This window comes from Tenrec ecaudatus, chromosome 14 (genome assembly GCF_050624435.1).
Source record: "Tenrec ecaudatus isolate mTenEca1 chromosome 14, mTenEca1.hap1, whole genome shotgun sequence".
NCBI classification, from domain to species: domain Eukaryota; kingdom Metazoa; phylum Chordata; class Mammalia; order Afrosoricida; family Tenrecidae; genus Tenrec; species Tenrec ecaudatus.
In genome coordinates, this window is record NC_134543.1 from 120,959,311 (window position 1) to 120,986,305 (window position 26,995).

The 26,995-nt window shown below is 40.9% G+C and overlaps 1 protein-coding gene across 4 annotated transcripts; it reads right to left on the minus strand.

The window, feature by feature from the left end:
* Positions 1-1,572: 1,572 nt before the first annotated feature.
* BNIP2 (BCL2 interacting protein 2) lies at positions 1,573-26,983 on the minus strand. Of its 4 annotated transcripts, none has more exons than XM_075530808.1 (11): positions 26,752-26,983; positions 19,014-19,120; positions 18,308-18,375; positions 17,443-17,619; positions 15,677-15,853; positions 13,321-13,423; positions 12,662-12,793; positions 9,787-9,873; positions 9,590-9,688; positions 8,893-8,928; positions 1,573-6,467 (listed from the first exon to the last, which is right to left on the minus strand). In XM_075530808.1, exons 1-11 carry the CDS (start codon positions 26,962-26,964, stop codon positions 6,416-6,418), a joined length of 1,251 nt encoding a protein of 416 aa, XP_075386923.1. In that variant the 5' UTR covers positions 26,965-26,983; the 3' UTR covers positions 1,573-6,415. The 4 variants fall into 4 exon arrangements, with proteins under 4 accessions (XP_075386923.1, XP_075386926.1, XP_075386925.1 ...); XM_075530811.1 differs by lacking the exon at positions 26,752-26,983 and adding an exon at positions 25,450-25,468; XM_075530810.1 differs by lacking the exon at positions 26,752-26,983 and adding an exon at positions 24,039-24,160.
* Positions 26,984-26,995: the final 12 nt, after the last annotated feature.

The following is a 26,995-nucleotide window of genomic DNA, read 5'->3' on the forward strand; positions in this document are numbered from 1 at the left end:
GCCCATTCCGACTCAGCAACTCATAAGATTTCATAAAATTAAATCTTAAACGGGGAGCAGCCAGCCTTGTGGGAAGCACAGGCAGGCTTGAGCCGCCTTGCGGTTTTGCAGTTTTTAGGGTCTTCTCTCTCATATATGCCCAATTTAAGAAATGCATCATTGGTTAAAATTTAAGTTGAAGATAATTCCAGATGATGATGGCATGTTATTTCTTCCCCCAATCAAAATAGGGATGTAGTTCGTTTTGCCACAAGCTTTCGGTTTGTGGAGAATTTTAATTTGGTGTAGTTTATATTTAAAACTGTTGCTACTGTAGGGCAAATATTTTATATTTACATTATCCAGATTTCCTTTGCCGGTGCATATTCTATGGATCCAAGGGGAAGTGTGTATATTAGTTGGCCATTAAGTAGCATCATACAGTGAACCAAGCAAACGCACAAACAAGTGTGGAGACAATAACTACCCAGCAGAACAGGCTCTCATTTTTGCCATTTTCCAGGTTTCTTAAAACGGATTTCTTCCTTGAAGTCTTATTCAAAATGACAAAAAATACAAAGTTTGATGATAACGAAGCCAATGCTTTTAGTTAAAGCAGGGCAAACTTGATCCCCAAAAGCACAACATACAGTTCTCATTATTTGAAAGGCTTCCAAGACAATTCAAGGTAAAACACTGTCAGGTGCTGCTGAGTTGCTTGACTTGGAGCAGAACAAAATACTGCAGTTATGTGCCAGCCCATCATGGCTGTTTGCAGTCCGTTGTAGCTGCCACTGCCAGTCCCTCTCCCTGAAGTCTTCCTCTTTTTGCCCCCTGACACTCCACCAAGATAATGTCCTCCAGGGGCTGGTCCCCCATGATAACATGTCCAAGGTATGTGAGAAGAAGTATTGCCATCCTTACTTCGAAGAGCATTGTGGCAGTACTTCTTTCCAAGCCGGCAGGTTTGTTCCACCATACGCCAGTCTGTGGTATAACAGAAGTGGGATGAGGAGGGGAACTTCAGAAAGGCCACAGAAGTGTTATTAAAAAATAACGGAATTTCCCCATGAACTTGTGAAGCCCCTTCATGGTCAATGTGCTTTGGCAACAATTTAAACACAACGATTCTTCTGTGGCCTTCCTTATTCATTGTTCAGCTCTCACATGCACGAGGTGAATGAAAACACTATGGCTTTGAGTCAGGCACCCTGGCCATTAAGGTGACACTTTTGTCTTCGTAGGTCTGCCCAGGGCAATATGTGGTTTTGACTTCGGACTATTGCTTAATTGGTGGCATAGTGGGCATGCACTGGGCTGCTAACCACCAGGTAAAAGCAGTTTGAACCCACCGGCTGCTCCGTGGGTGAAAGATGAGGCTTTCTACTCTCCAACAGTTCGTCTTGGGAAACCACAGGGAGGATTCTTCTCTGCCCTATAGCGTTGCTATGAGTCCAAACAGACTCAGCGGCAGAGTTTCATTCGGTTTTTGCTTAGTAGGGCATAAAGTAAAATCCTTGGCACTGTCAGTCTGTTTTCCCTTTCATAATACAGTGGACAACAGAATAAGATGGGATACAATGAGGCAGAAACAACGTTTCCAAGTAATTTATTTAAATCCATTATTGTTGCAAAAATACGATGTGCAACAGATTACCATATTCTTCACAGGCCAAAGGACAACAGTGCTCTATCTCCTAGTGTTTCTTACAAGGACCATACCACAGCAACATTTTATAGTTCTCAGGACTGAATTGCTCACACTGTACAATGACGGCACTACTCTAGGCAACATCATCTGAATCGTCACCAAAAAAGATTACAGTACATTAATTTTGTCTAAATAACAGCACGGTGAACTTGTAACAAAACACTTCTGAAATACGAATTAAATAAAGTGCTCAAGTTTTAAACAAACTTGGGGTTTATTCTATATGAAAGGTGCCCCTGGGGCTGTGCCAAGTTAGCGGACCTGAACACCACCAACGTTCAGTAGCTAATTTTAAGCAACTGCTTACGGGACTTAACTTTAGAATGCCCACCGACAAAAGGCGCCCCAGAGCAGCTGATTATTTCCAGTGTTACTCTACACACTCCCGTGGAGCCAAAAGGAATGTGAAAACACATTAGAAAATTTCAAAATGCACAACTTAACACTTCTTTCAAAAAAAGAATGTCACAGAAGAAAAAAAACTTGAAAGCTCTCTATAGTAAACAGTGTAATTAATGTCCCCAAAGGATTAAAGTCTGGGTCTGGTGCTTAATATGCTATCAAGTGCATTATGTGACTTTTAACATAGCTTCTAAAAGTTTCTAGTTTGTAAAACAAGAAATTAAGGCAATTATATGAAGGGGCTTCAAGCAAGAATTCATGGGAAAATGATCTTACAATGGAAAGTTTACATGACTTTAACCACCCCCCCCACCCCCCATAAGCGGTTGCAGTAACCCCCGGTAACTGCTCGTCATCACTGTTTGCTATGCTGCCCTCTGGCCTATTTTCAATGGTGACTTAGAATGCAGAAGTCGCTGGGCGGTGCAGTAAACAAGGAGCACCTTCAACCACAGAGTCAAAAGAAAGGCCTGGCCACCTGTTCTGAAGCCTGCCAGAGTGCACCCTGGGAACAGCTCTTCTGTGACAAACGGGTTTGCTGCAAGTCAGAAGTAACAGATGGAAACACGGTATTTCAAACATGAAAGGAAACTTGATATAGCTAGGCCTCGTTGCTCATCTAGTTCAGATTCCTGGGAGGAGAGGGGTCTGTGAAGGGCTTCGCCGCCCAGGACTCTGAGTAGCTGATTCTCCAGCCCCTTCCCTTCCCAGTTAGCTTTCCGATCCAATTCACTCTCCCAGGAACTCCATCCACACAGTTCCGATTGTCTATTAAGTTAACCTAACTTACAAGTACATTCAGTTCCCTATCGACCACTGCCCTCAGATTTGTTCTGTGACCCACTTTTCAAATACACACAGAAGTTGGGGAAGAACAGGCATGAAGACCAAATAGAATGGCGTGGTGATCTCTCTTTTCAGCAAATCCCCTCTTCCATCTGATGGAATGATGCTAACTTTCCACAGAAAACACGGGAACGATGAGGCTCCTGACATATAACCACATGGACCTCATTAGGAAACCGAGCTCCCCTACCCAATAAATCCTTAACTGCATTAAATCAAGCGCTCCTCCAAGTTCCCTGAAGACTCACATCAAAAGGATTGGTGCTCTATCTATCTAAGGAAGTCTCTATCAAAAAGTGGGTCTGCTGTTGGCGCTGCGGTTGAAGAAATGATAGCTACAGATATATACATGTCAACCAGCCGACGGCATTACGTAACAATGAGGCCCATTTTGGATGGCGCTTACCAACCATGGGATATGAAGAGGAGCCCAACCCTAAACTTTCTCGTGCGCACTGCTAATTGCCGGCTGTTTAAACTTGATTCCGTGTGAAGAGACACAGCAAGCCGTGGAAAATATCAACTCTTGGAAGCACAAGTACAATTGACTTCAACATATGTCAGTCTTCCCTTTTGTTGCACACACCTCCGGATTCCCACATCCTGCCAAGTCTTCTACAGGAAGTGGCAGCACTGGCAGCCACACATGCAGTACGTCTCTACAGGGACACATGCAGTGGTACCGCCAACGGTAGCTAACTCGTCACGCCTGGACAGTTTTCTTTCTAGTTTTATCTTCCTACCAGTAGCCCTGCTAGACTCTATTAGGTCCTTTTTTTTCATACTTCCCTCCGAGTTAAAGACTATGAAGCTTAAACTGCAGGGCCAATTTGGTGTTTTCCCTTGTGCTTTGGAATCCGTGAGGCAGAACACAGAATCAGGTTACTTTAGATGACCGCAAATGAGACACAAGCAAAAAGGGGCACGCAGAGCCAAAGTACAACAAAAAACAGCATAAGTATCAAATTGCATCCATTAAATGAGATTCATGACCCTAGTGGAAAGGTAAAACACTACAGTTCTATATACTTTCATTTCCATCAGCAATGACAAATGAAATACTATGGAAGAAATGTTATATAGCTACCAACTGTAAATACCAAACTGAATAAATGCTTTTTCTCTAACCCAATTTTAAGCTTAAGCCTCACTGTTAGAAGCATTATCCATTAAAGTATAAATTTAAAGCAGGCTTCCTTTTAATCCAGCAATTCAGAGCACATGGACTTGGTTATATTCAAGTGTTATCTCTGTCACTCTAAATGGTAATGTCCTTATAGAATGTGGGCTACTTCTAGTTTTCAAGTAATTTGGCGGGGGGGGGGGGGGAGGAAGAATTGGGAAACCCTTCATAATTTTGGAATATATCTAGAGTTAGGAACCATGACTACAACAGTAAACACCAATAAAAACGTTAAGGAGGTGAAGTTACTCACTGTATTTTGGAACAGAAAACCCAAGTACTTCATATGGTGGAACCCCTGCCTATTCTACGTAGCCCATACTGAACAGAACCTATGGATGAGAAGACTGCCTACAGCACAGGTCAGCCACATATTCCGTGTGCGCCTTTCCCCATCACATGCTCGTTAAAAGGCCCAGGCTGGAACTGTGAGTTTTGTCAACACAGTGCTGGAAGGTTTGAGAGCATGCGGCCATGGTTTGGGCTCGATTCCCTCTAACGACATGAGCTCTGGACCTGCCGCTGCCGCTGAGCCCAGGACAACGCAGGAGGTGGCTGAGGAAGTGCTCCTGTGGGGAAGCCCCTGGCTGGAGTGAAGGTAGCACGGCAAGTTCCTGCTAAGGACAAACGATAACGGAAAATGCCTTTGTAGTAGAATCTTCTAGGACAGGTGAGGGGAAAGCCACAGGTGTTCAGTCTTAAACAGAATAAATATTAAAAACATAGCTCACATCCACTTCAATTCTGTCCTCCTAGGTTACTCTTGTAAAAGGCCTTCAAGGAAGGGCTGGGGTGCAGCGTATGTGGGCGGGGTGTCAGGTTCACCAAATTACTGACTTAAACCTAGGAATGCTGGCCTGTGGTAAAGCAGTTACCAATGTTTTGAAAATGATGGTGGCAACAGATGTACAAATGTGTTTAACACGATGGATGGATGGATGGATGGATGGATGGTGTTAAGAGCTCTACGAGCCCCAATAAAATGACTTAAAAAATGAAAGAAAATATAAACACAAACCAAACAAGAAGCAGTTGCCTTGACGATTCTGTGATGAATGAGTTGTGTGGAAGCACATGTAGAATTACCATGTAAAGTGTAGGAATATACCAAATTAAGCAATGAGAGTGCATGCACACATCCAACGTGTCATGAGAACAGCCCAACCCGGCGCTTCTCTAAGACTTAGAAAGTGCACCTCCCTGACTGCACTGTCCGGCTGGCTCAGCGAGAGCGCGCCGCCTCAGACTGGGCCAGCCCTGCTTTCACAGAGCGGACTTGGAAGTTGTGTTGGTGCCCACATCGAGAGCTGTTTACAACAGCAGCTCTGTTTTCAACAGTAAAGGAGTGACGGTAAGGAAGTAACTTAGCACATTCTCAGCACGACTACACCGCACTCAGGTTCAGGGGAGGGGCTCTCTGGACACACAGTTTATTTCACATTAGTGAACAAACCTAGCATTTAAAACAGTTCTGACTTTCGGTCAGAAGATTAAAATGTTCCAAATACATATATACACACTTCAATATCAAATGTCTTAATTAAATGCTCTAATCCTAAAGATGGCTTTTTCTCGTCTATAAGTTTTAAAAAGGAAGGTGTGCAACGCACTTACCGGTATTTTTATTTGAACGTTTGAACTACAGGACAGTATACGTTACATGAAAAAACCAAAATACCATCACCACCGCAGAACAGGCCAGTCTGACCCTACCTTTAGAGTATGCACAGGACCAAAAAGGATCTTTGGGCGTTCATGAGACAGCTTCACTGTCTCTCCTTCAGGAGCCACTCCACAGTCTACTAAATGACCCAGGAAGGGTATGTCACCATTTACAATAACACAATTTCTAACATGCACTGTACAAAATCATGGTCTTGTTTATATGCATATTTTCCCACGAGATAGGTACACATTAAAAAATATTGCTCAAAAACATAAAAATATATTATCTCTTTCCTTTACCATATTTATGCACATAAATATTTTACTGAAGAAGATGCGTCATCCAATAAACAAATGCAATTACTGCTTTATATAAAGTGTGGTTCTGATATTGCAATATAAAATATAAAACGATTACAAAATAATTAGCTACCGATGAGCTAAATTCAAGAGATTTGCAAACCAATACAGCAGTGAACAGTCTCTTGTACAAAAGTCCACTAAGGAAAAGTCACGTCAGCTTTGTAATCGGTCACTCAGCAACAGGCCAGTAAATGCATGATAAGGCGGAGCAGAGAGCACTGCTTTGTCGGCACATTCTTCAGTCCTGCCGGGACTAGACGCCTCACTTACTGTTCACCTTTTGGTTCATCTTGCTTCCCATGAAGCTCTTGATCAACTCTAAAAACAATAGACAATGAGAGATCAGGAAGGAACCAAACAATTTTCTTTCTAAAAACAATTGATTACTTTTAGCACAGACCATTATTCTGTTAAAAACAAAGCTATGCAAAGAAGCAAACACAGTAAAAAAGGTAAAACATTACTTCGCCAACTAGGACAGAGAAAATTTAAAGACAAGAGGACATAGGCATGAAATGTTTTACATATAACTGCAAACATATTTTCATCAAGTTCAAAGCACAGTGGGTATATTCAAGTGTTAAACATGGTTGGGGTAAAGACCTAATGGTCAGAGACCGGCCGGAAAAACAGCTCACTGAGAAATAAGTTTTATTAACTAAAACAATCAAGTACCATTGATGCCAACAAATGATTAGCTCGGGCTTGAAAATTCAGAGACAAAAATTTATATTTATGGAACTTGTAACCACGCTCCAAAACTTTGTGCAGACTAAGCATGTAAACACTCTTCACTTGCTTTGATGTTATAACAACTTAGCATTCAGAAATACCTAGAAGAGGATTAAAAATCTGACTGGAATTAGCACTAGGTTACAGAAGTCACACCACAATTTAATCAAATTTGGTTGGAAAGATAACGTATCTACTGCACATTATATACAATCTTTCAAAGACAATATACAACAATCTATTACTATAGTATTCACAGCTAAAATAATCTGAGTATGACACGAAGAGGTTTCCCATGACGGGACTTCATTATGATTATCACACACCTGAACATTACGGAACCAAACCTGAAAGTTCTGGCCTGTGATAACATCAGAGTAAAAACACTTAATAGTATTTCTAAATGGCATAAAATTTTTGAAAAGGTATATAGTCTATATACACCCACTATTTTCAACCCATGAAATACCCTTACGAATTCTGGAATTACTTTATTTTTACAATGAATACGGTAAGTACAAGAACTGCTATCTGCCTGGTCACATGAAGAAACACCTCAGACATCTCACACAGGTGGACCGCGACCCTCAGTTTTGCGCCCTCTTTGTCACTAGGACTTAAAGGGGGATTTCACTTTAAATAAACTTCCCCATACTTCACTTTGGTTTAAAGGGGGAAAACAGTTCTCTATTTTAAAAATTAAATTTGATCATTTTCAGGTTTATTATGTTTTTGTTCCCAATTGGCTTAAATAAACCTCGTGACAAAAAGCTAACTAGTACCTAAAACACATAGGAAAGCTTGAACACAAGAAGAACTGAAATAAAGGAAAGTAGCAGCGGCAGGTTTCAAACAACAGATTTAAGTCAAAAGTACAATGAGTTCTATTTTTAGTATTTTGATAAAAGTACTTCTTGACAGGTGATGCAATGCTAAGATTTTTTAAAGGGCACAATGAAGCACACACCATCAACTTGGTAACTTCATGAAGCAGGCTAGCTTCAAAATATTCTGCAACTAGATTATCTTTTTAATTTCAGCCCGCTGTCTGGCAGATGCACACTAATGCCCAGGGAGCAACAAGGGACCGGCAGTTCACATCTCTGTAGTTAGAGCGGTGGCTAGCCTCTAATAGGTTACAAAGAAATAGAAGCCTCTGAGTTTATGACACGGCCAATGGGGCCCAACTGCTTCCCAGTTAAAATTCGCAATACTCACTTCTCTAAGACGATCCAAACAGAAATCTCACCTTAATATATGAAAGTATATTAAATTAGAATGCTTTGCTAACTTGTCATAATTTTATGGCCTATTAACAAATTCGATCCAAATCTTGCATTTCTGTAAATCACTATATAAAATGGCAACTATTTTAAAAGAAAAACACTGGTTTTTCTTCTATACCAACATATTAAAAGATAATAGTTTGTTATGCTCAAAGCAGAAGTGTTGAAAATTAAATTTAAAATGGAAAGCAGAGTGCTTAACTGTTAAATGGCACATGGAAGGTATTTTATCACATGTAGACTTTGGCTGGTTAGCAGGCCATTTACTTTAAGCATTGAGGGAAATCAATGTTGGTTAGCCAAAGAACATATGCACTGCAAATATAATCATCAACCCCAGGGAAATCAAGTAGGTCCCTTGAAAACCTGTATGAATATTTCAAAAGCATAAGTTAGAAATGTAAAAGTCTGCGAAAACATTCTTAAAAGTATTTGGGGTTTTAAACAGTATTTTTGGTGATCTCTCCGGTTTCACTTAACCTTTAGGGTTTATACCTAACAGAAGAGGTCATGGCCTTTTAATGCCCGATTGCCATTATCTGTGGTTTTAAGACAGAGTGAACCCAAGTCGTATTTAGCAATGAAGAACTTTGGAAGCTGGGGTAGATTTATATTTACATGTGCTATCATCTTTGTGTACAAGCTAACCAACCAACAGGGAAGAGTTAGTCTGCGCAATGCGAATAGACTAGTCTAGATGCAACCCAGTCAAGGTGTGCATATACCTTTTTTGTTTCTTTTTTAACTTTTCTTCTTCATACCTTGGTAGGGAAAAGTTATTTCAGTAAATATACATGTTATAATTCACATTATGAATGCAGACAAAACTGACCTGGTAAAACTGGCTTTGACACAGTGAGCAGGCTAAATCTTTCAAAGGAACTGTTCTGCAATAACAACACTGTGAAGCATAAGTATTTATGTTCTACCAATTCCTTGCCAAAGATGGATGGGAATGAATTTTGTAAGCAGAACAAATTCGAGTTGAAAGTATTATGGTTCGGCTGATATGTCATTCATTTCCTTAGCAATACGGTTCTCTGATGACATGATGAGCTCAATCAAATTTGGAGATGCATGTTTAAATTTGGAGAAAGTTCCTCAGTACTGATCAATCAGGAAATCATCCCTCACATTGAAATGAGTCTTTTGAAGGTAGAAAATAAGTCATAACCAGAAAGTACTTCTCCTACTTCTTCAGGTAAAAGGCTGAAGAAAATGGTGACCTACGGGGATGCAGTCTCTAGGCTTGGGAAGGTGTGTGGAAAACAGGTTCTCCCATCTTTTATTTATTATAAAAAAGAGCCGTTATAAAATACTTGTAATAGATAAAGTGAGAAAAAATAATGATCGAAAATATTTACCTCTTCCATATCAAAATATAGAGATCCAAGACAAACAAATAAATGAAACAAAACATACTGTTTGATGCACTCTGGGATGCCAACATATTCCATGGGGACAAGTTCCGCTAGTTCTGCCAAAGTAAAGACGTATCTAATTTTTTGACTGAATTTTGAGCTATGGGAGAAAATAAAAATAATAATCTCAATGTTTCTCATCAACAGAAGTGACAAGAAATTTATACAAGGTTTTTTTTTTCCTTCCCAGAAAATTACCTAATAAATGGTCTTGTAACAGCCAGAAGTGTTCTGATAAACCAAGAGGGATGTACAATAATTAGAGATTTTAGGTTTTTCCGTAACCTGGAGTTAAAAGAAAGAAAAAAGTCTCGACATCTTCTAATGCTAGGAGACAAAGACATCAATAAGTGTGCAAGTGTATACAAAACAATTTCAAAATCTCATCCATGAGTTCTAATTCTTATAGTTCTTCCTGTGTCGCTATAAAATAAACTTTAGTTCATTTGGCCAACTTTACATCCATGCCTCCATTATATATTCAGGAGCCCTAATGACACTGTTGGGACAATGATGGACTGCTAACCACAGGTTGGTGGTTCAAAACTACCAGCTGCTCTGTGGGGAAAAGTTGAGGCTAGCTGCTCCCTTAAAGATTAACACCCTCAGAACAGGAAACCCTATAGACAGCGGTTCACTACCTGTGGGTTGCAACCCTTTGGGGGTTAAAAGACACTTTCACAGGGGTCATTTGATTCATATCAATAGCAAAATTACAACGATGAAGTAGCAACTAAAATTATTTTATGGGTTGGGGGGGTCACCACCACATGAGGAACTGTGTTGAAGGGTCACAGCGTAAGGACGGCTGAGAACACTGCTACATACGGTGAATCGACTCGATAGTGGTGGGTTTGGCATTCACTTGTCCATCAGAGGTAGCTTACGGTTGATACTTAATACAGAGTAAATGGGTTTCAAATTCTAGGTCAGGATGGAGATTTTTACCAATTTCTTCAGCACCATCAAAGGTACTGTGCAGGCAAAGAAGTAGGAATGGGCATGACCATGGGAGCGGCAAGATGAATAAGACAACTCGTATTCTTTTATTTGTTTTATTTTAAAAAACAAACAAATTCATTTATTGGGGGCTCATACAACTTTTATCACAATCCTTACATGTATCACCCCATTTTGTTTTATCCTTTCTGGTTTTCGTTCATTATTAGATACAATCTTGAACAATCTTCACTGAGTTATGTACATTTAAATTGACACAGGTATTTTCACAAGCAAGGGATAATTAATATTTTGTTCTTCTACTGTTTAGTATTTTCTTAGTAATCTTAGTCTTCTCTTCTACCATTATATATGTATGTGTGTATATATACACATAGTTAAATAGTTATATATATGTAATTACTATTATGATTTTAGCATTATACATATAAACAAAATTACGAAGAGATTAGATATATGTACAATGCTGTCACCATAAATATGGTGCAGGTAGTAATTTTGTAGGTAAACATATAATTATCTATTTAACCTTATTTTCAGCATCTTTTTTAGGAGTTAAAAGAATTTTTTTTAATTCCAGCAAAAGTCATCATTCCTGCTGTGTCAAAACACATCTACAGCTTGCAACTGCAAGTTTTAATCCATCGAAATATTTATATAAGTTTTTAAAAAATCATTTTATTGGGGCTCATACAATTCTTATCACTATCCATACACACATCCATTGTGTCAAGTGCTTATGTACATTTGTTGCCATAGTTTAAAACTGCATTAAATAGTATGATTACTTAAAAGACAGAATTCTTATCTTTTAGAAATACATATTGAAATATTTTGATATGAAATGACACTAGGGGAGGGAAGAAAACATTAAACACATTAATTTCCTACCCTAAGCCTCTTCTTTTTAAAATGGCTGTGTAAAAACTTAAAAAAAATATATTTTCATGGAAAAATAAAGTGGCTATTATTAAAGGCCAAGATTAAAAAAGGAAAATTAAGTCAGTCAGGGTGCAGTATAGCACTGACAAAACACACAACATTCCTCAAGTTCTTCAATGTTCCCTCCCCCCTATTATTATGACCTAGTTCTACCTTACAAATCTGGCTAGACCGGAGCATGTACATTGGTACAGATTTACAAGCTCCCAACACACAGAATCCAGGACAGATAAACCCCCTGGGTACAGTAATGGGAGTAACGAAACGAGGGTAGGAGGAAGGTGTGGGGAGAAAGGGGGAACCAATCCCAATAATCAACGTATAATCCCATGCCCCCCGCCTCCACTGAGGGGGACGGATAACAAAAACGTGGGTGAAGGGAGACAGTGGATGGTGTAAGATATGAAAATAACAATTAGTTATAATTTATCAAGGGTTCACAAGGGTCATAGGGTTGGGGAGGCAGGGGAAACATGAGGAGGTGATACCAAGGACTCGAGTAGAGAGAAAATGCTTTGAAAATGATGGCAACTTATACACAACTGTGACTGACACAATTGATGCATGGATCGCTGTAAGAGCTGCACAAACTCCCAATACAATGATTTCAGAGAAACCCAAGACCAAAAGACCACCACTGAAAGCCTACAAGAACTGCTCAGATCCTCTGCAAGAATGGACAGGAAGCCTCTAACCGGGTCCTGGTGGCTCAAGCTAGTTGAAATTCTTGATGGCCCCGTCAGACCAAGTGGAGGATTTAAGGCTCTTTCTCTGTCCCGACAAAGATAACGACCTCCTCCCCCGCCAGGTTACCACCATACAGGTACTGCTAATAGAACGTAAGTGTGCTGAGCACTGCCGACAGCACTCAGAGGATGCAATGAAACGGGGTATGTAATAATTTTCCAACCTTTCCCAAGAATGTGACCAAAGCTCAATGCAGTATAAAGAGAAATATTTTTGCATATATATTGAAGGATTCAAGGAGATAAAAATTGATTTCCCTTATGACATTCTAAAATACTCGTTTGAGAAAGTAAACCCTATCATGAAACGAACAAATGTAATTTAAGAAGTGGATACATGGGTGTTAAATAGTAACAGAAAATAAAATCTAATTAAAGCCAACGTAAAAATTATTGAGCTTGACTTTAACTTTTATTCACATTACCTTCTATCAATTTGCTGATAGCATTTCCTAAGCCATCCCAGACTGGGCATTTTTCTTCGAGTTGTTGCACCATTTAAGTAAACTATCATGTAGTTTTCTGCTACTAACAGTTCCAAAGTGCCAATAACGTACCTGCAAAAACAAATGACCAAGATGAACCAAAGACGAACCCAAACCCGCTAACCTGTGTCATTGAGTGGAACTGCTCTATGTGATCTTTCCCCAGCAGAGCTGCTGGGGCGTTCACTATCCACTGCACCACCACACTTACTGCCTCCAGTGGATTCTGACTCAAGTGATGAAGCTTCCGTAGTTTCAGACTGTACATCTCCATGAAAGCAGACAGCCTCATCTTTCTCCCCTGCAATAACTCGTGGGCTACCATTGCACATCCAATGCCTGACACCCAGCACTACCAGGGCACCCCAAGTCACTTCTTTAGACTTCATGCCTTACACGGTGCATGTTCTTTGCAGGTTTAGCAATATATCATTTTTCTGTAGAGTGGGAAAACTACACTTTCCTAAGGCAGGGAAGGAGGATTTATACACTCAAAACTGCGCATTTATAAATTTTACATTATTAAAGTTCACTTACTTAACCTGGAGCTCTAATTAGCTTAGAATTCTCTTCAAATATTTTTGTGAAGATGTACTTACTTAAAGAGATTGTCCATCAGGTATCTATAGTTAGGTTGATTGCTTTCAGGCATAAAACAGACAGCAAACACAACAATGGCATTTAATCCATCCCCATAATATCCTGAGGGAGAAGGGACGAGACACAAAATTACCACTGTGAGAATTTTTTTACAGGAATCTGTAAGATTGATAGGTTATAGTGGTTTAACTTCCACAAACTTCTGCATCACAAAAAGTAGCCCTTTCACTTCATGCAATCTTATAAAAACACAAAACAAACCCATTACTGTCAAGTCAAGTCTGACTCATTATGACCCTTATAGACTGATACAAATCTTTAAGTCTCCTCTTTCCAGAAAAACAAAGGCTGAGGAGGAAAGGTGAACATAAAAATGAATTAAAAAGCCATCCTGATTTTAGTAAGCAGACAAATAGACAATTTAAGCAGGTCCCACCAACATGTGGATTTTTATTAGGTATTCTTATACAATTTATGGTTAAAGTGGATACTTTTTAAAAGATAGCTTTCTATTCAACAATGTCTAGCATTGTGCAGAACATAAACTACTAACCCTAAGAAAAGATTATGTGACACAGAATTATTCTAAGAAATTACACTCTCTAGATACTCTATCAGTAAACTATATGCAGTAACATATTTTTGCTTTAATCTTCCTTTTTATTGTTAAGACACATTTCAAACACATTAGCGTCTTCACTATCTTTCCAAATCCTGTAGTCATAAAACATACTGAATGTAATCATTCAGTAAGATAGCCTTAATTATTTTCCTTTTAGAAAAAAAAAGTACCATTTTGAAAGCCTTTCAGTCTAAATACCTTCAGGAGGTCTCCCAACTTGCTTCCTCTGAAGAAGTGGGACTAACGCACTCCTGTGGACTGCCTCACCCAGACTATCCTGCTTTCTTCCTCAGAACATGACTCACTCCATTAAGGCAGAAGACTGCGACTACCAATATCCACGTGAATGGATATTCATTGAATGAAGACTGTACAAATAAGCAGGGGATGCATTCAGTAGAAAGCAAATTAAGTAGAAATGCCCTCTACACAATAAAATTTAAAAAAAATCAAACTGCTTAACCTATGTGCCCTTCTATCCTGTGTTAGGAGGATTGCAGGTAACAGGACACACTGAGTGGCCCACCCAGCCCCTGTATAAGAATGACTTTTAAAAAGCCAGCCTTAGAAAACACAGCAAAACAAAACATATCCTTACATATATTAACACAAAGTTTTACAGTTTAATATTTCTAGGCAGGCAGTCTGTCTGATTTACCACTAAAGTTTTGGCACTATCAACACAGCGACCAGGAAAGCGTCTGTCTATGACAAAGCAAGGCTCACAGCAGCTCTAGCATGGCCTGTCAGAACTTTCTCCATTTGCCTTACACATTTTTTAAGCAAAGGGCGCGCCACAAACCTTTGTATAACCCCAAATACCAAAGGAAATGCTCAACACAAATGTGAAATTAACCAGTCCTCTCCTTTGTGGAAGGGCTGATTTGTTCAGTTATTTTATTAAGATACAGGTTGTACTTAGGTCCACAGAAAGACCTGTCACCATGTTCAGCAAAGTTAGTAAGCTCATAAAGACAGATACTATACGAGACCACTTTTATAAAAGAAAAAAGGTTTTCATATCAAAAGAAGTAGACTTTGAAGGTTCAGGGGAGGCCAGGGGAGAGGGAAGAGAAAATGGAGGGAAAACATGTTCAAAGCAGTTTTATTCATCACAGCCAAAGCTGAAAACAACCCGGATGTCCGTCACGAGGGCAGACAAGCACCGTGCGATGGACTAAGCTTTGAAAAGGAAGGGACTACGGGTGCCAGCAACCGCATCGAGAAACCCTGAACACGCATGAGCAAGGACTGCAGACCAGAGACAGCACGCGGGCCCTTCCCGTTCACACGAACGTCTAGAGCCCACAGTGGACCACAGAGGTAGAATCCGGATAGCACTTATTCCAAAGGGCAACTCACTGAGAAAGGGTAATAGAAAATGTTCTGGGGCAATAAAAATGTTGTGTTGCTCTAAAATGGTGGGGTCGATGTGCATGGATGGTTGTCAACCTCACTGAATGGTGTACAGATGATAACACCCCAGTAAGAAAAGGAGAGATAAAGTAGCTAACACGAAGAGTCAGAGGGAAACACTTTCACTGCGTATCCTTATGTACGTGTTGAATCTACTACACGCGTATATTTTTAAAATATTGGTTTTATCCTTTTCCTTCAAGTTATGTTCCTGAAATGATAGGAGAAATGTTCATTATTCTTTCAAAATTACATAGTACTTTAAGAGACATTTTCTATAAATATGGGATCTCTGCGCAGTCATTGGTAGCCGTTACCTCCATGGCTGATGACTTTTTTATAGGGTTCGATTGCTTTCATGTCGACCCTGTGGTCCTGCTCGCCAATCCTGAACAGGCGCCAGCGCCGGCCGTCTTCCTTCTCCTCTGCGGCCGTGTATTCGGTGAGCGAGTCTTTTCTAAGGACTTCAGTAGTTTTGGGTTTCGGAAGGTCATCTGTTAGAAAGAAAGGTGTTTAAGGTCATAAACTGCTATTGTCACAATGAAAATCGAATGATGTTAACCACTTTACTATCTGGTTTGCTTATTTGCAATGTTTTTCTTTATGGCAGCTGCAGAATTTTAGCTATTTCGTAACAGGAAGAAAGGCTTGCTTCAAGTTTCAGGCCATTTAATGGCTTTTGAATATCACGCTTCCTTTAATGTGTTTACTGTGCATAACAGCAAGGCACCTCATCCTGAACATCCATTACGCCCAGATCATTACAACCATCAAAATCTCAGTGTGTTTGTTGGTCCTTATAATGTCTTTCTGAATTCTACTTTTAAAAACACTGTCCTTGACAGTTACAGCTGTGGCTGAACTATCTGCAAGTTGATTGTTTTTGTTGAGGCCATAAGTTATTCTCCAAATTGTATAACATCAGACAGAAAGTGGTTAACTGACAACAATCATTTCTCATTTGATCAGTTTATAGAGAAATTTATTTACAATATTCCAAGTTGCACATGCAGAAAAGGACATTTAAATCAACATCAGCCCAAACATAAGCACCAAGAGTTAGGTGCAATTTATGTTTCAAGATTGCATTTTAGCTGATTTTGAATGAAGTAATGATTTTCACAATTTTAGTATCACAGTCCTTACCAAAAGATGGGGGAGGGGAACCTACTGCATGTTAGTTGTTTGTTTCCAAGACAAAGCTGTTAACGGAAAATATCCTTCCAGGAAATGACTACAGTAGCATTAAAGAAAGAAGAGACAAAACACAGGCAGAAAACTATTTCAGTATCTTTATAAAATACTATTACTGGAATGCTTACTGAACCAGCAAAATAGGGGGGGAAAGGGTACAAAAGATCTAACAAGAATCTTACATTTTTTACTGCAGATACCTAATGCTAAACACTGCTTTGGTGTAAAAATCATTTTAAGTAAAAATGATTAATGGAATTTAATGACTTATAACTATGTATATAAAGATACTGTCGACAGCAATTATCTAAGGCAAGCAAAGCAGCACACATGCCCATTTCTTTGAATTCCAAAGAATTCATAGGAGGAAATCACAGGCTGGTGGCTACCAGTATCATCACAAGCGAGTCTTTTCCACGAAGCCCAGCACTGCCAGCAACCCCCTTAAAAACACTTCCCCAAAGCTCCCTCCATCAGGAGGCCTCTTTCCCCAAGTCCTTAACCACTGTCAACACATTCACTAATGTAATGGTTTCTGTAAAGGCTGCTTTTAGTTTCACTTTTCTTAGATGATCATGAAAGCAAAAAGTGCCCAGCAAAGATTTTTTTCAGCAACCACCTATGGCCCTGGGGCAATTAAAAAACAAACAAACAAGAAAAATAAAGCCACTGTGTAAATGATACTTTCAGAAGCCAAGAGAAAATGGGTTTTTAGCAAAATTCCTTATCGTATCAATAAATGTGTAAAGTCCTTAATACAATGATTTGACTTGGTCTCATGATCCAGGCTTAAGTTTTTCGTGTTCCTAACATGAGACTGCCTTTGTAAAACATGCTCACGAAGATAGTCGAACAGAAACCGGATCAAAGCGGTGCAAACCTTACTTACCTTCCCACTCAAACTCATTGCTGTTCTCGGACGGCGTGTCTAAGCCATCTAAGTCAATCTCCCCACTCTCCTCCAAGTCGTCTGACAGCACAGAGCCGTCACTAGGGTCCAGTGTCAGGCTAATGTCTGGGGCCATCAGTTTCTTTCGTACTTTGTTTCCATTAACTTCTAGTGTGTCTGGAATGAAAAACAAAGTGAAAGATATTATTTTAGAAGGAATTTTAGATGCCCAAGTTGATCAAGTAGAAACATTTAATCACTTAATTCTTAAAGGAAAAAACCTTAAAACTCATGGCCATTTAGTCGGTCTGACAGAGTCGAACCATCCTTGTGGGTTTCTGAGGCATTAACATCTTTACAGGAGCAGAAAACCTCATCTTTCTCCTGCGGAGTGGCTGGTGGGTTTGAACCATTGACCCTGTGGTTAGCAGTCATCCCACAAGCCACCAGAGCTCAGTAACATTAATTAAACAAAATCCTGCTGCACTGGTTAATCTACATAATTTGAATTCTGAATACCAATGCTTCTACATCAGGGCAGGAGACCAATGAGATAGCTTATTGCGGGTATGTCTTTTCGAATATTAGAAGGAGTCCATATAGTTGGTTACCTGTCCCTACTGAAACGGACTATCACTAACCACCCCTTTATTGTACAACTTTCAAAAAAATCTATGCTTTTGGGAAGTTCAATTTCTAAAAATATCTAAAATATTCTAAAAATGCTTGCCTGGGAATTTAATTTATCCGTTGCCTCCCTGCAATGAAATAAACACAGTACATTTTTTCCCCTTGAAAAAGAAATGTGTTCAAAAATAGCACAAAGTCTGTCACTTCGCTGGAGCTACAAGCACCATGTTCTTACCAGGCTGGTCTGCCGGTCCAGTCTCAGCGAGTGGATCTGCTTCAGTACCATCATCTTCTGGTAAAGGTCTAGAAGACACGCACAGAGACATTGGCTACAGGTCTTTGAGTTGAGCTTTCCTACACTGCCAGCACCATCATGTGCTGCGCAATGACTCAGTTCTCCCACCAGCTGTCCATATTCCAAATGCTAAGTTAAGGCACCGTATGGTGTGCTGGGCTATCTTCTGACCCTGGTGGCAAGGAAGCATCATTTAAATGTAAAGTCTGACTTTATTGTTTTACATCAGCCCAGCTGGTGCCAACACAGTTCTAAACACAATCATGTTTATTTCTAAAGTTTGGTTTTAGATAAAAACACAAAACTCAACATTTGTGTAGATAAGCTCCACCCCCCACTAGCCCCCCTGCCCGCTCTCTCCTCCCCCCGTCAAGCCTCTCAGATTCCAGTTTAAGAAGCAATGTCAGCAAGAGCTAAAATCCTGAAGCTTAAATTTTCAGTACAAAAATGAAAGATCAGAGTACATAAATATTTGGTTCAAAATTAAGATACAAAATAATTCTACATGTTGGAACACTGCTTTCATTCCTTAATATTCCAATGACCACCTTGTAATACTGCTTCTTTAAGGAGCCCAACATTCCTTAGTAGGTAACATTTTACAGTTTTGCTTGTAAACTTGTTTTTGTTTGACAACAGCGCTCACATGGGAAAGTCTTCATCTTGCCATTCTTCCTTAAGTTCCACCCCTTCCATCCTCAGCGTGGCCTCAATGTCAACTACAAGCTCCTGGCAATCCAGAGAGCCAACGTCCTGCAAGAGAGAAAAAAGGCAACACTAGAAACTTACCTCACACCTGCAGAAAGGCAAACATTAGTCCACACCTTATCAACCTTTACACTTCATCTTTGGCTCAATGATCTGGCGATGAAATCAGTTTACTAGGCTGCAACTATTTTTTTCCTTCAAGAATTAGAAAACAAAATAGGATAGAGGATAAAATAGTCCCTTTGTAGTACTTTTTGTCCACTGGATAGAGGATTAATCTAGAAACTGAACTATCGTCAAGAACCCTATCAGGAAGCTTGGTGGCTTGAACAATTCCAGTTGGCTCATGGAAGAAAAGATCTGGCTGTCCACTCTAATAAAGATTTCAAAAGCCCAATTGTAACTCCGCAGGCTTTCCGCGGCTGTATCTTTACAGAGTAGACTGCTACATCTTTCTCTCCTGGGTTTGAGGCCCCAACTCCTCTGTTAGCGGTCCAGCACTCAGCCAACAGCCCACCTAGGAAAGCCTCCGGAGCAAGTCTGTCATACGGGATTGCTAGGAGTTGGTTCTGACTCAGGAGTACACAAAAACCATTTACACCCTCACAGTTCAGCTCGGCCCAGCAGAGTTCTAGGATTTATATTTCCTTCTCTATTGTTTCAATGCCACAATCCCTAAGCCACTTAAAGAAGCCACCTGTCTATTTATTCACCAACAGTTTAATAAATGAATCATGCTCTACAAAATGCCTTTTCATAGTTGGAAATAAGCTTTCAAGGGCTGATGAACGTCTCTGCTTAGACAACTACATATTTTAACTTGGGCCATGAATTTCAGTTTCAGTTTTCCAAGGAAGGGTGTGGATACCTGAGCCATCTTAATTAACGATCTCTGTTTTACTTGCTGGGTTCTAATTTCCATTGCAATGGTTACAAAGAACCTATAAATTCATGATTTAAGGGGTTTATTTTAATGGAAGTTAAAAAGTTGTAATGCCAGTGAGAAATGTTCAGGGTTGACTGGTTTACCAGGACGTATTATTGAACTATTTCAGGCCTGCTAATAATCGCCCAAAGGGGCATACATACCACTCAACTGTAAGCCTCAACCCAAAGGCATTCAGCTCCAGCCCCATAGGTTAGTTAAGTCCAACTTCCTGGATTAAGTAAATACCCAGAGCCACCCCACTCCAGTAAGCTTTGGCATGAAGGCACTCAGCCCCACTTCTGTAGGTTAGCAAGCCCAACTTCCCCAACTAAGTGCCCAGAGGTACCCATTCCACAAGCCAGCTTCCTGCACAAAAGCACTCAGCTTTTTTTGCTCTGTGGGTTGGGAAGTCCACCACTTGGTCTCATACTCTGCCTCCTGGTTCTACAGCTGCTCCTCTGATGGCATTCTAGATCCAGGAAATTCGCTGTGCTGGAATCTTTGGTCCAAGGAAAGCGCTCTGACTCTTGCTGATGGGAGACTCCTCTGCTTACTTCTCATAGGCTCATTTCAAACTCGGCAGGATAGTGTTGCTGGGAATCCTGTTCACAATTACTCACAGGCAGATCCTATCGGTATCTCCCCACACCCACCCCAGCCCCCCACATTCCTATCAGACCAAAGGTGTTTGATGGGAGTTAAGAAACTCTGGCTAGAATAGCCACATTAAATAATTCACTGCCCCCAACAGAGCCAATATCCCTGTTTTATAAATCCAGACATCTAGAGGCTCCTTTGGTTAGTGGAGTACGAAACAGAGGCTTAGATATATTTTTCAAGAAGTTAAGAAAATCAACTGGTTAACAGTACCATGACTTAATGACAACCACTGGGCTAGAGGCGGTAGGTAGCTAAGTATTTATTTGGTTCACTTATACTAGAGGAAGCCAGTAGTGGCACACTGGAGTGAAATCGTGTGCAATGGCTCTTCTATCCACAGCCTTCCTCACTCTTCCCGGTGTAGGGGACTCTAAGGACATTAGTGAGCTTCAGCATTCTGGGTATAAAGTGTGCTCTCTCAGATGCAGGAAGGAGAATTCCACAAATACCAAGAATGGAGAAAACTTGTGGTGTGGCAACAGAAGCGTAGCACTGAGACCATGAGGCAGAGCTGAGAAGCAGCAGATAAGACTGAGACAGGCTGCCAACGCACTGCATGTGTGAAGTTGAGTACCTTCAGGCATGAGGCTGGCTTGCAGTGAGATGGCCTTTATAAATCTATCAGTACTAAGAGAAGTTTATATCATTTACCGAGTAAGGCAGGGTCAAGAAAACAAGGCTGAGAAGAGAAGCTACTGTGGATAAAAGAACTGTATCCCTAATGTTTTCTGATCCTGACTTGTGACATGATTACAGGAGCCCAGCCAGCAAAGTAGTTATGGGTTGGGCTGCTAACTGAAAGATCAGCAGTTTGAAAGCTCCAGCAGCTCGGTGGGAAAAGCCAAGACTTTGTATTCTCATAACGAGTTACAATCTTGGAAACCCACAAGGGCTTAGAAAACCTACTCTGTGCTCTAGGGTTACAATGGGTGGCATCAGTTCAATAGCAATGTGCTTGGACTTTCTGGTTAATCAGGAGTGCTGTTTATGAGTCCTCTGTAGCCATTCCAATAAGCTATGGAACCCAGTAAAAATGTCTGTGGGAAGGATGGCTTCTGTCAGAATAAGGTTGGAGGGTGTGGGTGTGTCGGACCTCCGCCCCACAGAAGCCTGCCTTGTGCTGATTTGGATTTTGGACTCTCTTAATCCGTGCTTTTGTCAGAGGATGTCAGACCGCCCCAATATCATTTTTTCAATGGCTAGTTATTCAGGAAAAAGTAGTAAAAAGCATACGTAAGGGATCTAAAGTATCATTCAACCTGTTTTAAAAAACTTAAATAAAGTTACTGTTGTTTTTTTGTTTTTGTTTTGAAGTGGGTGAACGTTTACAGGGCACATCATCTTTCCATTCATCAATTCATACACATTTCGTTTCATTCAATTGACTGTAATGCCCATAATGTGACATCCTACTTCTCCCATGAGTCTTCAGAACTCTGTCCCTGGGTAAATGTTGCCCTTTTGATCTCAAATCAAACCCACTGCCATTGAGTCCATGGACTCAGAGCGGCCCTGCAAGACAGGGTGTGTTTGTTAGATTGTAACTCCTTATGGCGTAGAAAATCTGTTTTTCTTCTGCAGAGTGGCTTTGAATTGCTGAGACCTTGTAGTGAGCAACCCAACACATAACCACTACGCCACCAGGGCTCCTCACGCAGTTGATTGTAGTAAGGTCGGCAAACCTCCCTCATGTTATTGTTCTTTATAGACTTACCTTTGGCTGACATTGAGTCAGTGTGAGTTAGTTTCTAGATCTGAAAAGGGATTAGGACCAAAGCTTGTGTGGACCCATCAGCCTATCTGATCAGTAAGCTTGTTCTTTTTTTAATGATTTTGAATTTTCTTGCACATTTTAAAAACTATCGATGCCCCTTTAACATGATTTCTTATAGTGCAGCTGGTGATAAAGGACGCTGGCAAAAAACCCCAGCTTATTCAGATATGAATAATCGTGATTCTTATGTATAAGTAAAAACAGTATCCAGTATTTTAGAGGTCTTTTTCAAATTTTACACATAAGTAGAAAACTTTTTAATAGCTCCCAAACTAAAAGCAGCGCCTAAAAATTGTTAACAGTACATTCCCAACAGCCAGCACAGTGCCTGGGACGTAGTAGGTCTCTAAATAACAAATGAACATTTAACTGTAAAGTGTGACCCTGGGTTAATAACAAGCCTTTGGTCATCTTCACGAACATTCATTTTGCTGATAACAAAGTCATAACAAGATTTCCTCTGAGGCTTTACCTCTTACAAATATAATAAAATATTTTGTGGAAACCTACATAAATGTAATACAAATGTGTTGGTCAAAGGATTCCTTGTTAGTAAGAAAAAGTGTACAAGCAAACACTCTGTTTATAGCTTCTCCCGTGAGAGCAAGATTATATAATATTTTTTTAGAATGAAATGAAGTGTTTTATCAGAAATGTTAAGACCAAAATCCCAAGAACTCAATGGTGCTGCATTTTCTCAAAACTGTAAAAACAAAGCACAACATAACCACGTCACCTATGAGAAAAGGTCTAACACAAACACGAAAGGAGAGAAAAGTTTAGAACACAAAACATGACTTTTAGCTGCTTTATCACTTGAATAGATTTTGAAAATAAGTCCTCTATACATTCTAAGTAATTTAGCCTTCTCAGTCTATTTATTTAATGTTCACTCTAGTATCATACTGAATCATATGATGTTAATACAATATCATGGCTATTTAACTGGGGAAACTTTAAAGTAAATTAAATAGAACCTATGAGAAAAGACCACTTGACCACTTCTTTAAGGATTTGGGGAGAAAAGGGAACACTGGGTAAATAAAAAAAGTTTAGTCCCCTCTTGGGAACGCTTTATAGTCCGCAGATGTAAGAACAGGAAGCTATCAAGAAAGAAGTCCTATAAGCACAACCACTTTGCAGGAAATTCAGATATAGCTGACTCATAAGCTAACTGCTGTTTCCCATTTTTTGTTCATGGATGCTGTGGTACATCAGAATGGGGAAACAACACTTCCAGCTCAGATCCTGTCGGTTAAAATAGCCCAATGCAACAGGAATAACCGGTCTCACAACAGACTGCCGAGAGTGGTGGGACATCTTACTTATGTCAGTTATCTGTGACAGTCATACAGATTAGTCAGAAAAAGTCCATGGCCTCATCCAAGTCGAAGAGCAACGGATTTCTGCTTGACAGGGATTCAGAGGGAAGCTGTGGTGGTAAATTAAACTAACCAGCAGGGGACTTCTTCACATCACGTAGCAGCATAAGCAAAACTTAAATGTCAAGACCATTATTTAGAACTGTCTGAAGGGTAACAGAATTTCACACGGCAAATCTTACTATCACGCAGTTTAGCAACTCTGTTGGAGTTACTTACATCCTAGTAACCATCATGTACGCTGAAATCAATTTCAGTTGGCAAAAGGTCATGCTCAGCCGAGTCTTTCACTTCCACATTTCAACCCACTGTAGGTTTGATTGTTTTTCCCTCTGAGGCTGGCAATACTGGTAGTACATAGAAAAATACTTTAGATTAAAAAAAAAGAAAGAAAAGAAGAATACTTTAGACTAAACTGTGCTTAAGATCACCAAAACATTCCTGTAAAAACTGTCTGCTTGTAGCTTCTCCCTTGAAAGCAAGATCATAGAGATTTAAGAATGAAATGAAGTGCTTTATCAGAAATGTGAAGATCAAAATCCCAAGAAAAACCCAAACGGTGCTGCATTTTCTCCAAACTGTAAAAACAAAGCAAAACATAACCACGTGTCACCTATGAGAGAAGACAAGACAAACACGAAAGGAGAGCTTAAAGGTGCCTATTGTAAATGAGTAGTACGCAGAAAAACTTGGAGATGCTGAGACATTAAAAAATGGTTACAGCATAATCTCTCTCCATTTTGTTATACTTATAAACATTAATATTCCAACCCTAAGCTTGGAATGTAAGCTATCAACACATCATACAATCTCCATGCACACGAATCCTGGTGCCCTAATGCTTACACTGTGCTGCTAAACACGAGGACAGCAGTTCCAACCATCGGGAAGGTGCTCTGCAGGAGAAGGAGGCTTTCTACTCACATGAAAAGTTAGTCTCAGAAACCCACAGAGGCAGGTCCACTTTGCACTGCAGTGAGGGAATTGCATAGGTGGGTGGCAGTTTTTTTGGTAGAAGCACACTTAAAGTCACCTTACCCATGTCAGTCAAGGTTAACTGATGGGATCGGACCAACACTGCCTTTGACAGATTTCTTCCACTCCAGCATGACTCCAGAATGGCCGAACAGAAGCACTTTCTCCACGAGTGCTTTTGATATTTATGGATCACTTTACCAAGGAGCCCTGGTGGTGCGGAGGGTGACACATTGGGCTAACTTGCCAGGTGTGCAGTTTGAACCCAACAGCCACCGAGAAAGATGAGGTTTCTGTTCCCACCAAGACTGACCGCCTTGTACGTAACACAGGGGCAGGTCTACTCGGTTCTACAGGCTGACTGGATGACAGAGAATTTGGTTTTGAATCACTTTTAACATCAATGCTCTCATCAGGTTCCAGCCAATACTTCTGAGAGAAATAAAACACGGGTGCTATCACTGCCATTTTATCTTATACTGTAATTGACATCCTATCAAGGCTTAATACCCAGGGTGCCAGACCCACTCCAGAATAATTTTTAATAAAGCACATTGTCTCCGAATCACTGGTAACTTTCGTCGGGGTTAGCCTGTAAAGGCAGCTTTGGTCACAATCAAAACAAACACAATGCAGTGCATCAATTCAGACTCACAGGGGAGCAGTTGGTCTCTTCTTCCTCCTGCTGATCGCTGGTGGGTTTGAATCACCGCGACTGTAACAGCACTGACTTGTGATGATCTAGTTCAAATTCCATGTTTGCAGAAGTGGACCTGCCATACTTCCTGTCTAAACCCAACAACAGCATTAATAGCCTGTGGTAGGGGTGACTAATGGAGCCCAGAATGAGCACCCAGAGAAAATTCAAAAAGCCAAGTGCTGAGAAGAAAATAGGTAGGATCACTCAACAGTCTGCAGGGAAATATAATTGGGTAACTTCAATAACAAATTTGATGAAATCCATTATCCATTTATAAACGACAGAAATTTTTAAATTAAAACTTGGGGGAATGTATTTAAGAATATAATTTGTATTTAAACATCATTATTTTATTAATTGATGTATTTTTAAAGAAACGACTTATTTAGAAAGAGAGACCGTAATGACAGAGATGGGGATGAAAAGAAAAGGAAGGGGGGGAGGAAGCAAACCTAAAATTATATCACATAACTAGCACCTGTTTATTCAACAACTACAAGCATTGGTGGTATTGAAACACACGTATAGAAGGTTTAATAAATTAGTGTTAAGGATGAACAGGGGAGAAGCTGTCTGGAAAAAGTTCTCAGAACAGGCAGACAATGGAACCAGTTCAAAGAAACAATAAAGATCCATATAACTTCTGATTTAATACCAGCTGAGATCGACGCCTCCAGTGGTCCCAGATGTTCCCAGGTAAGCCTAGGTTTTTCCAGGCATGTATTTGCAGGCAGTGCCTCGGTATTACTCACACACACCCCTATATTTGGTTTGGCTAGCTCGGGGAGGTTTAAGACAGTCAGAATTACAAATGCCGCTTCCGCGTCGATTCCCCGAGGGTACGAGGCACATCCTAAGTCCAAGTTTCTTTGTTCTGCCCCAGGACCGGGGCGCGTCGCAAACACGGACCAACGTGCTACGGTCACCGCACCCAGACCAGGAGACCAGGTTATGGAATTTCGAGTGGTACCGGGAAGGGGAAGGCGCTGCTACCTCGACCATCCCAGCCGCCCACGGAAGAGAAAGGGAGGGGGGCGGGGAGGAAGGACAAGGTTTGCAAATGCCAACAGGAGTGGAGCCAAGGGCGGGGATCGCAGCGGGGCGGGAACGGAGGAGGCGCCTCCAGGACAGGTTCCCGGGTGTCTCGTACACCGGGAAACACGCGCTCGCCCCGCGGCCCAAGGGCGGGCGCCCCTCAGACCCTCCACTGCGAGCCTGCTGCCGACCCAGGCCCCACCGGGCCGAGCTCGCACTCACCCCGGAGGACGCCTCGGCCCCCTGGTCCTCCCCGCCTCTCCAGGCCGGCGACGTCGGGCTGACGGCCAGGTCGCAGCAGGCGGCGCCGAGCGGAGCCTGCTCCCCTCGGTGCGCGGCGGAGACACGGGCCCAGTCTCCCGGCCGCAGCTGCAGCGGAGACGGCGGCAGCCCTGACCCGGACGCAGAGGCCGGTGACAGCGGAAGTGACCACATTCAGACTGTCTCTGGGCGCTGCTGGCAGCGG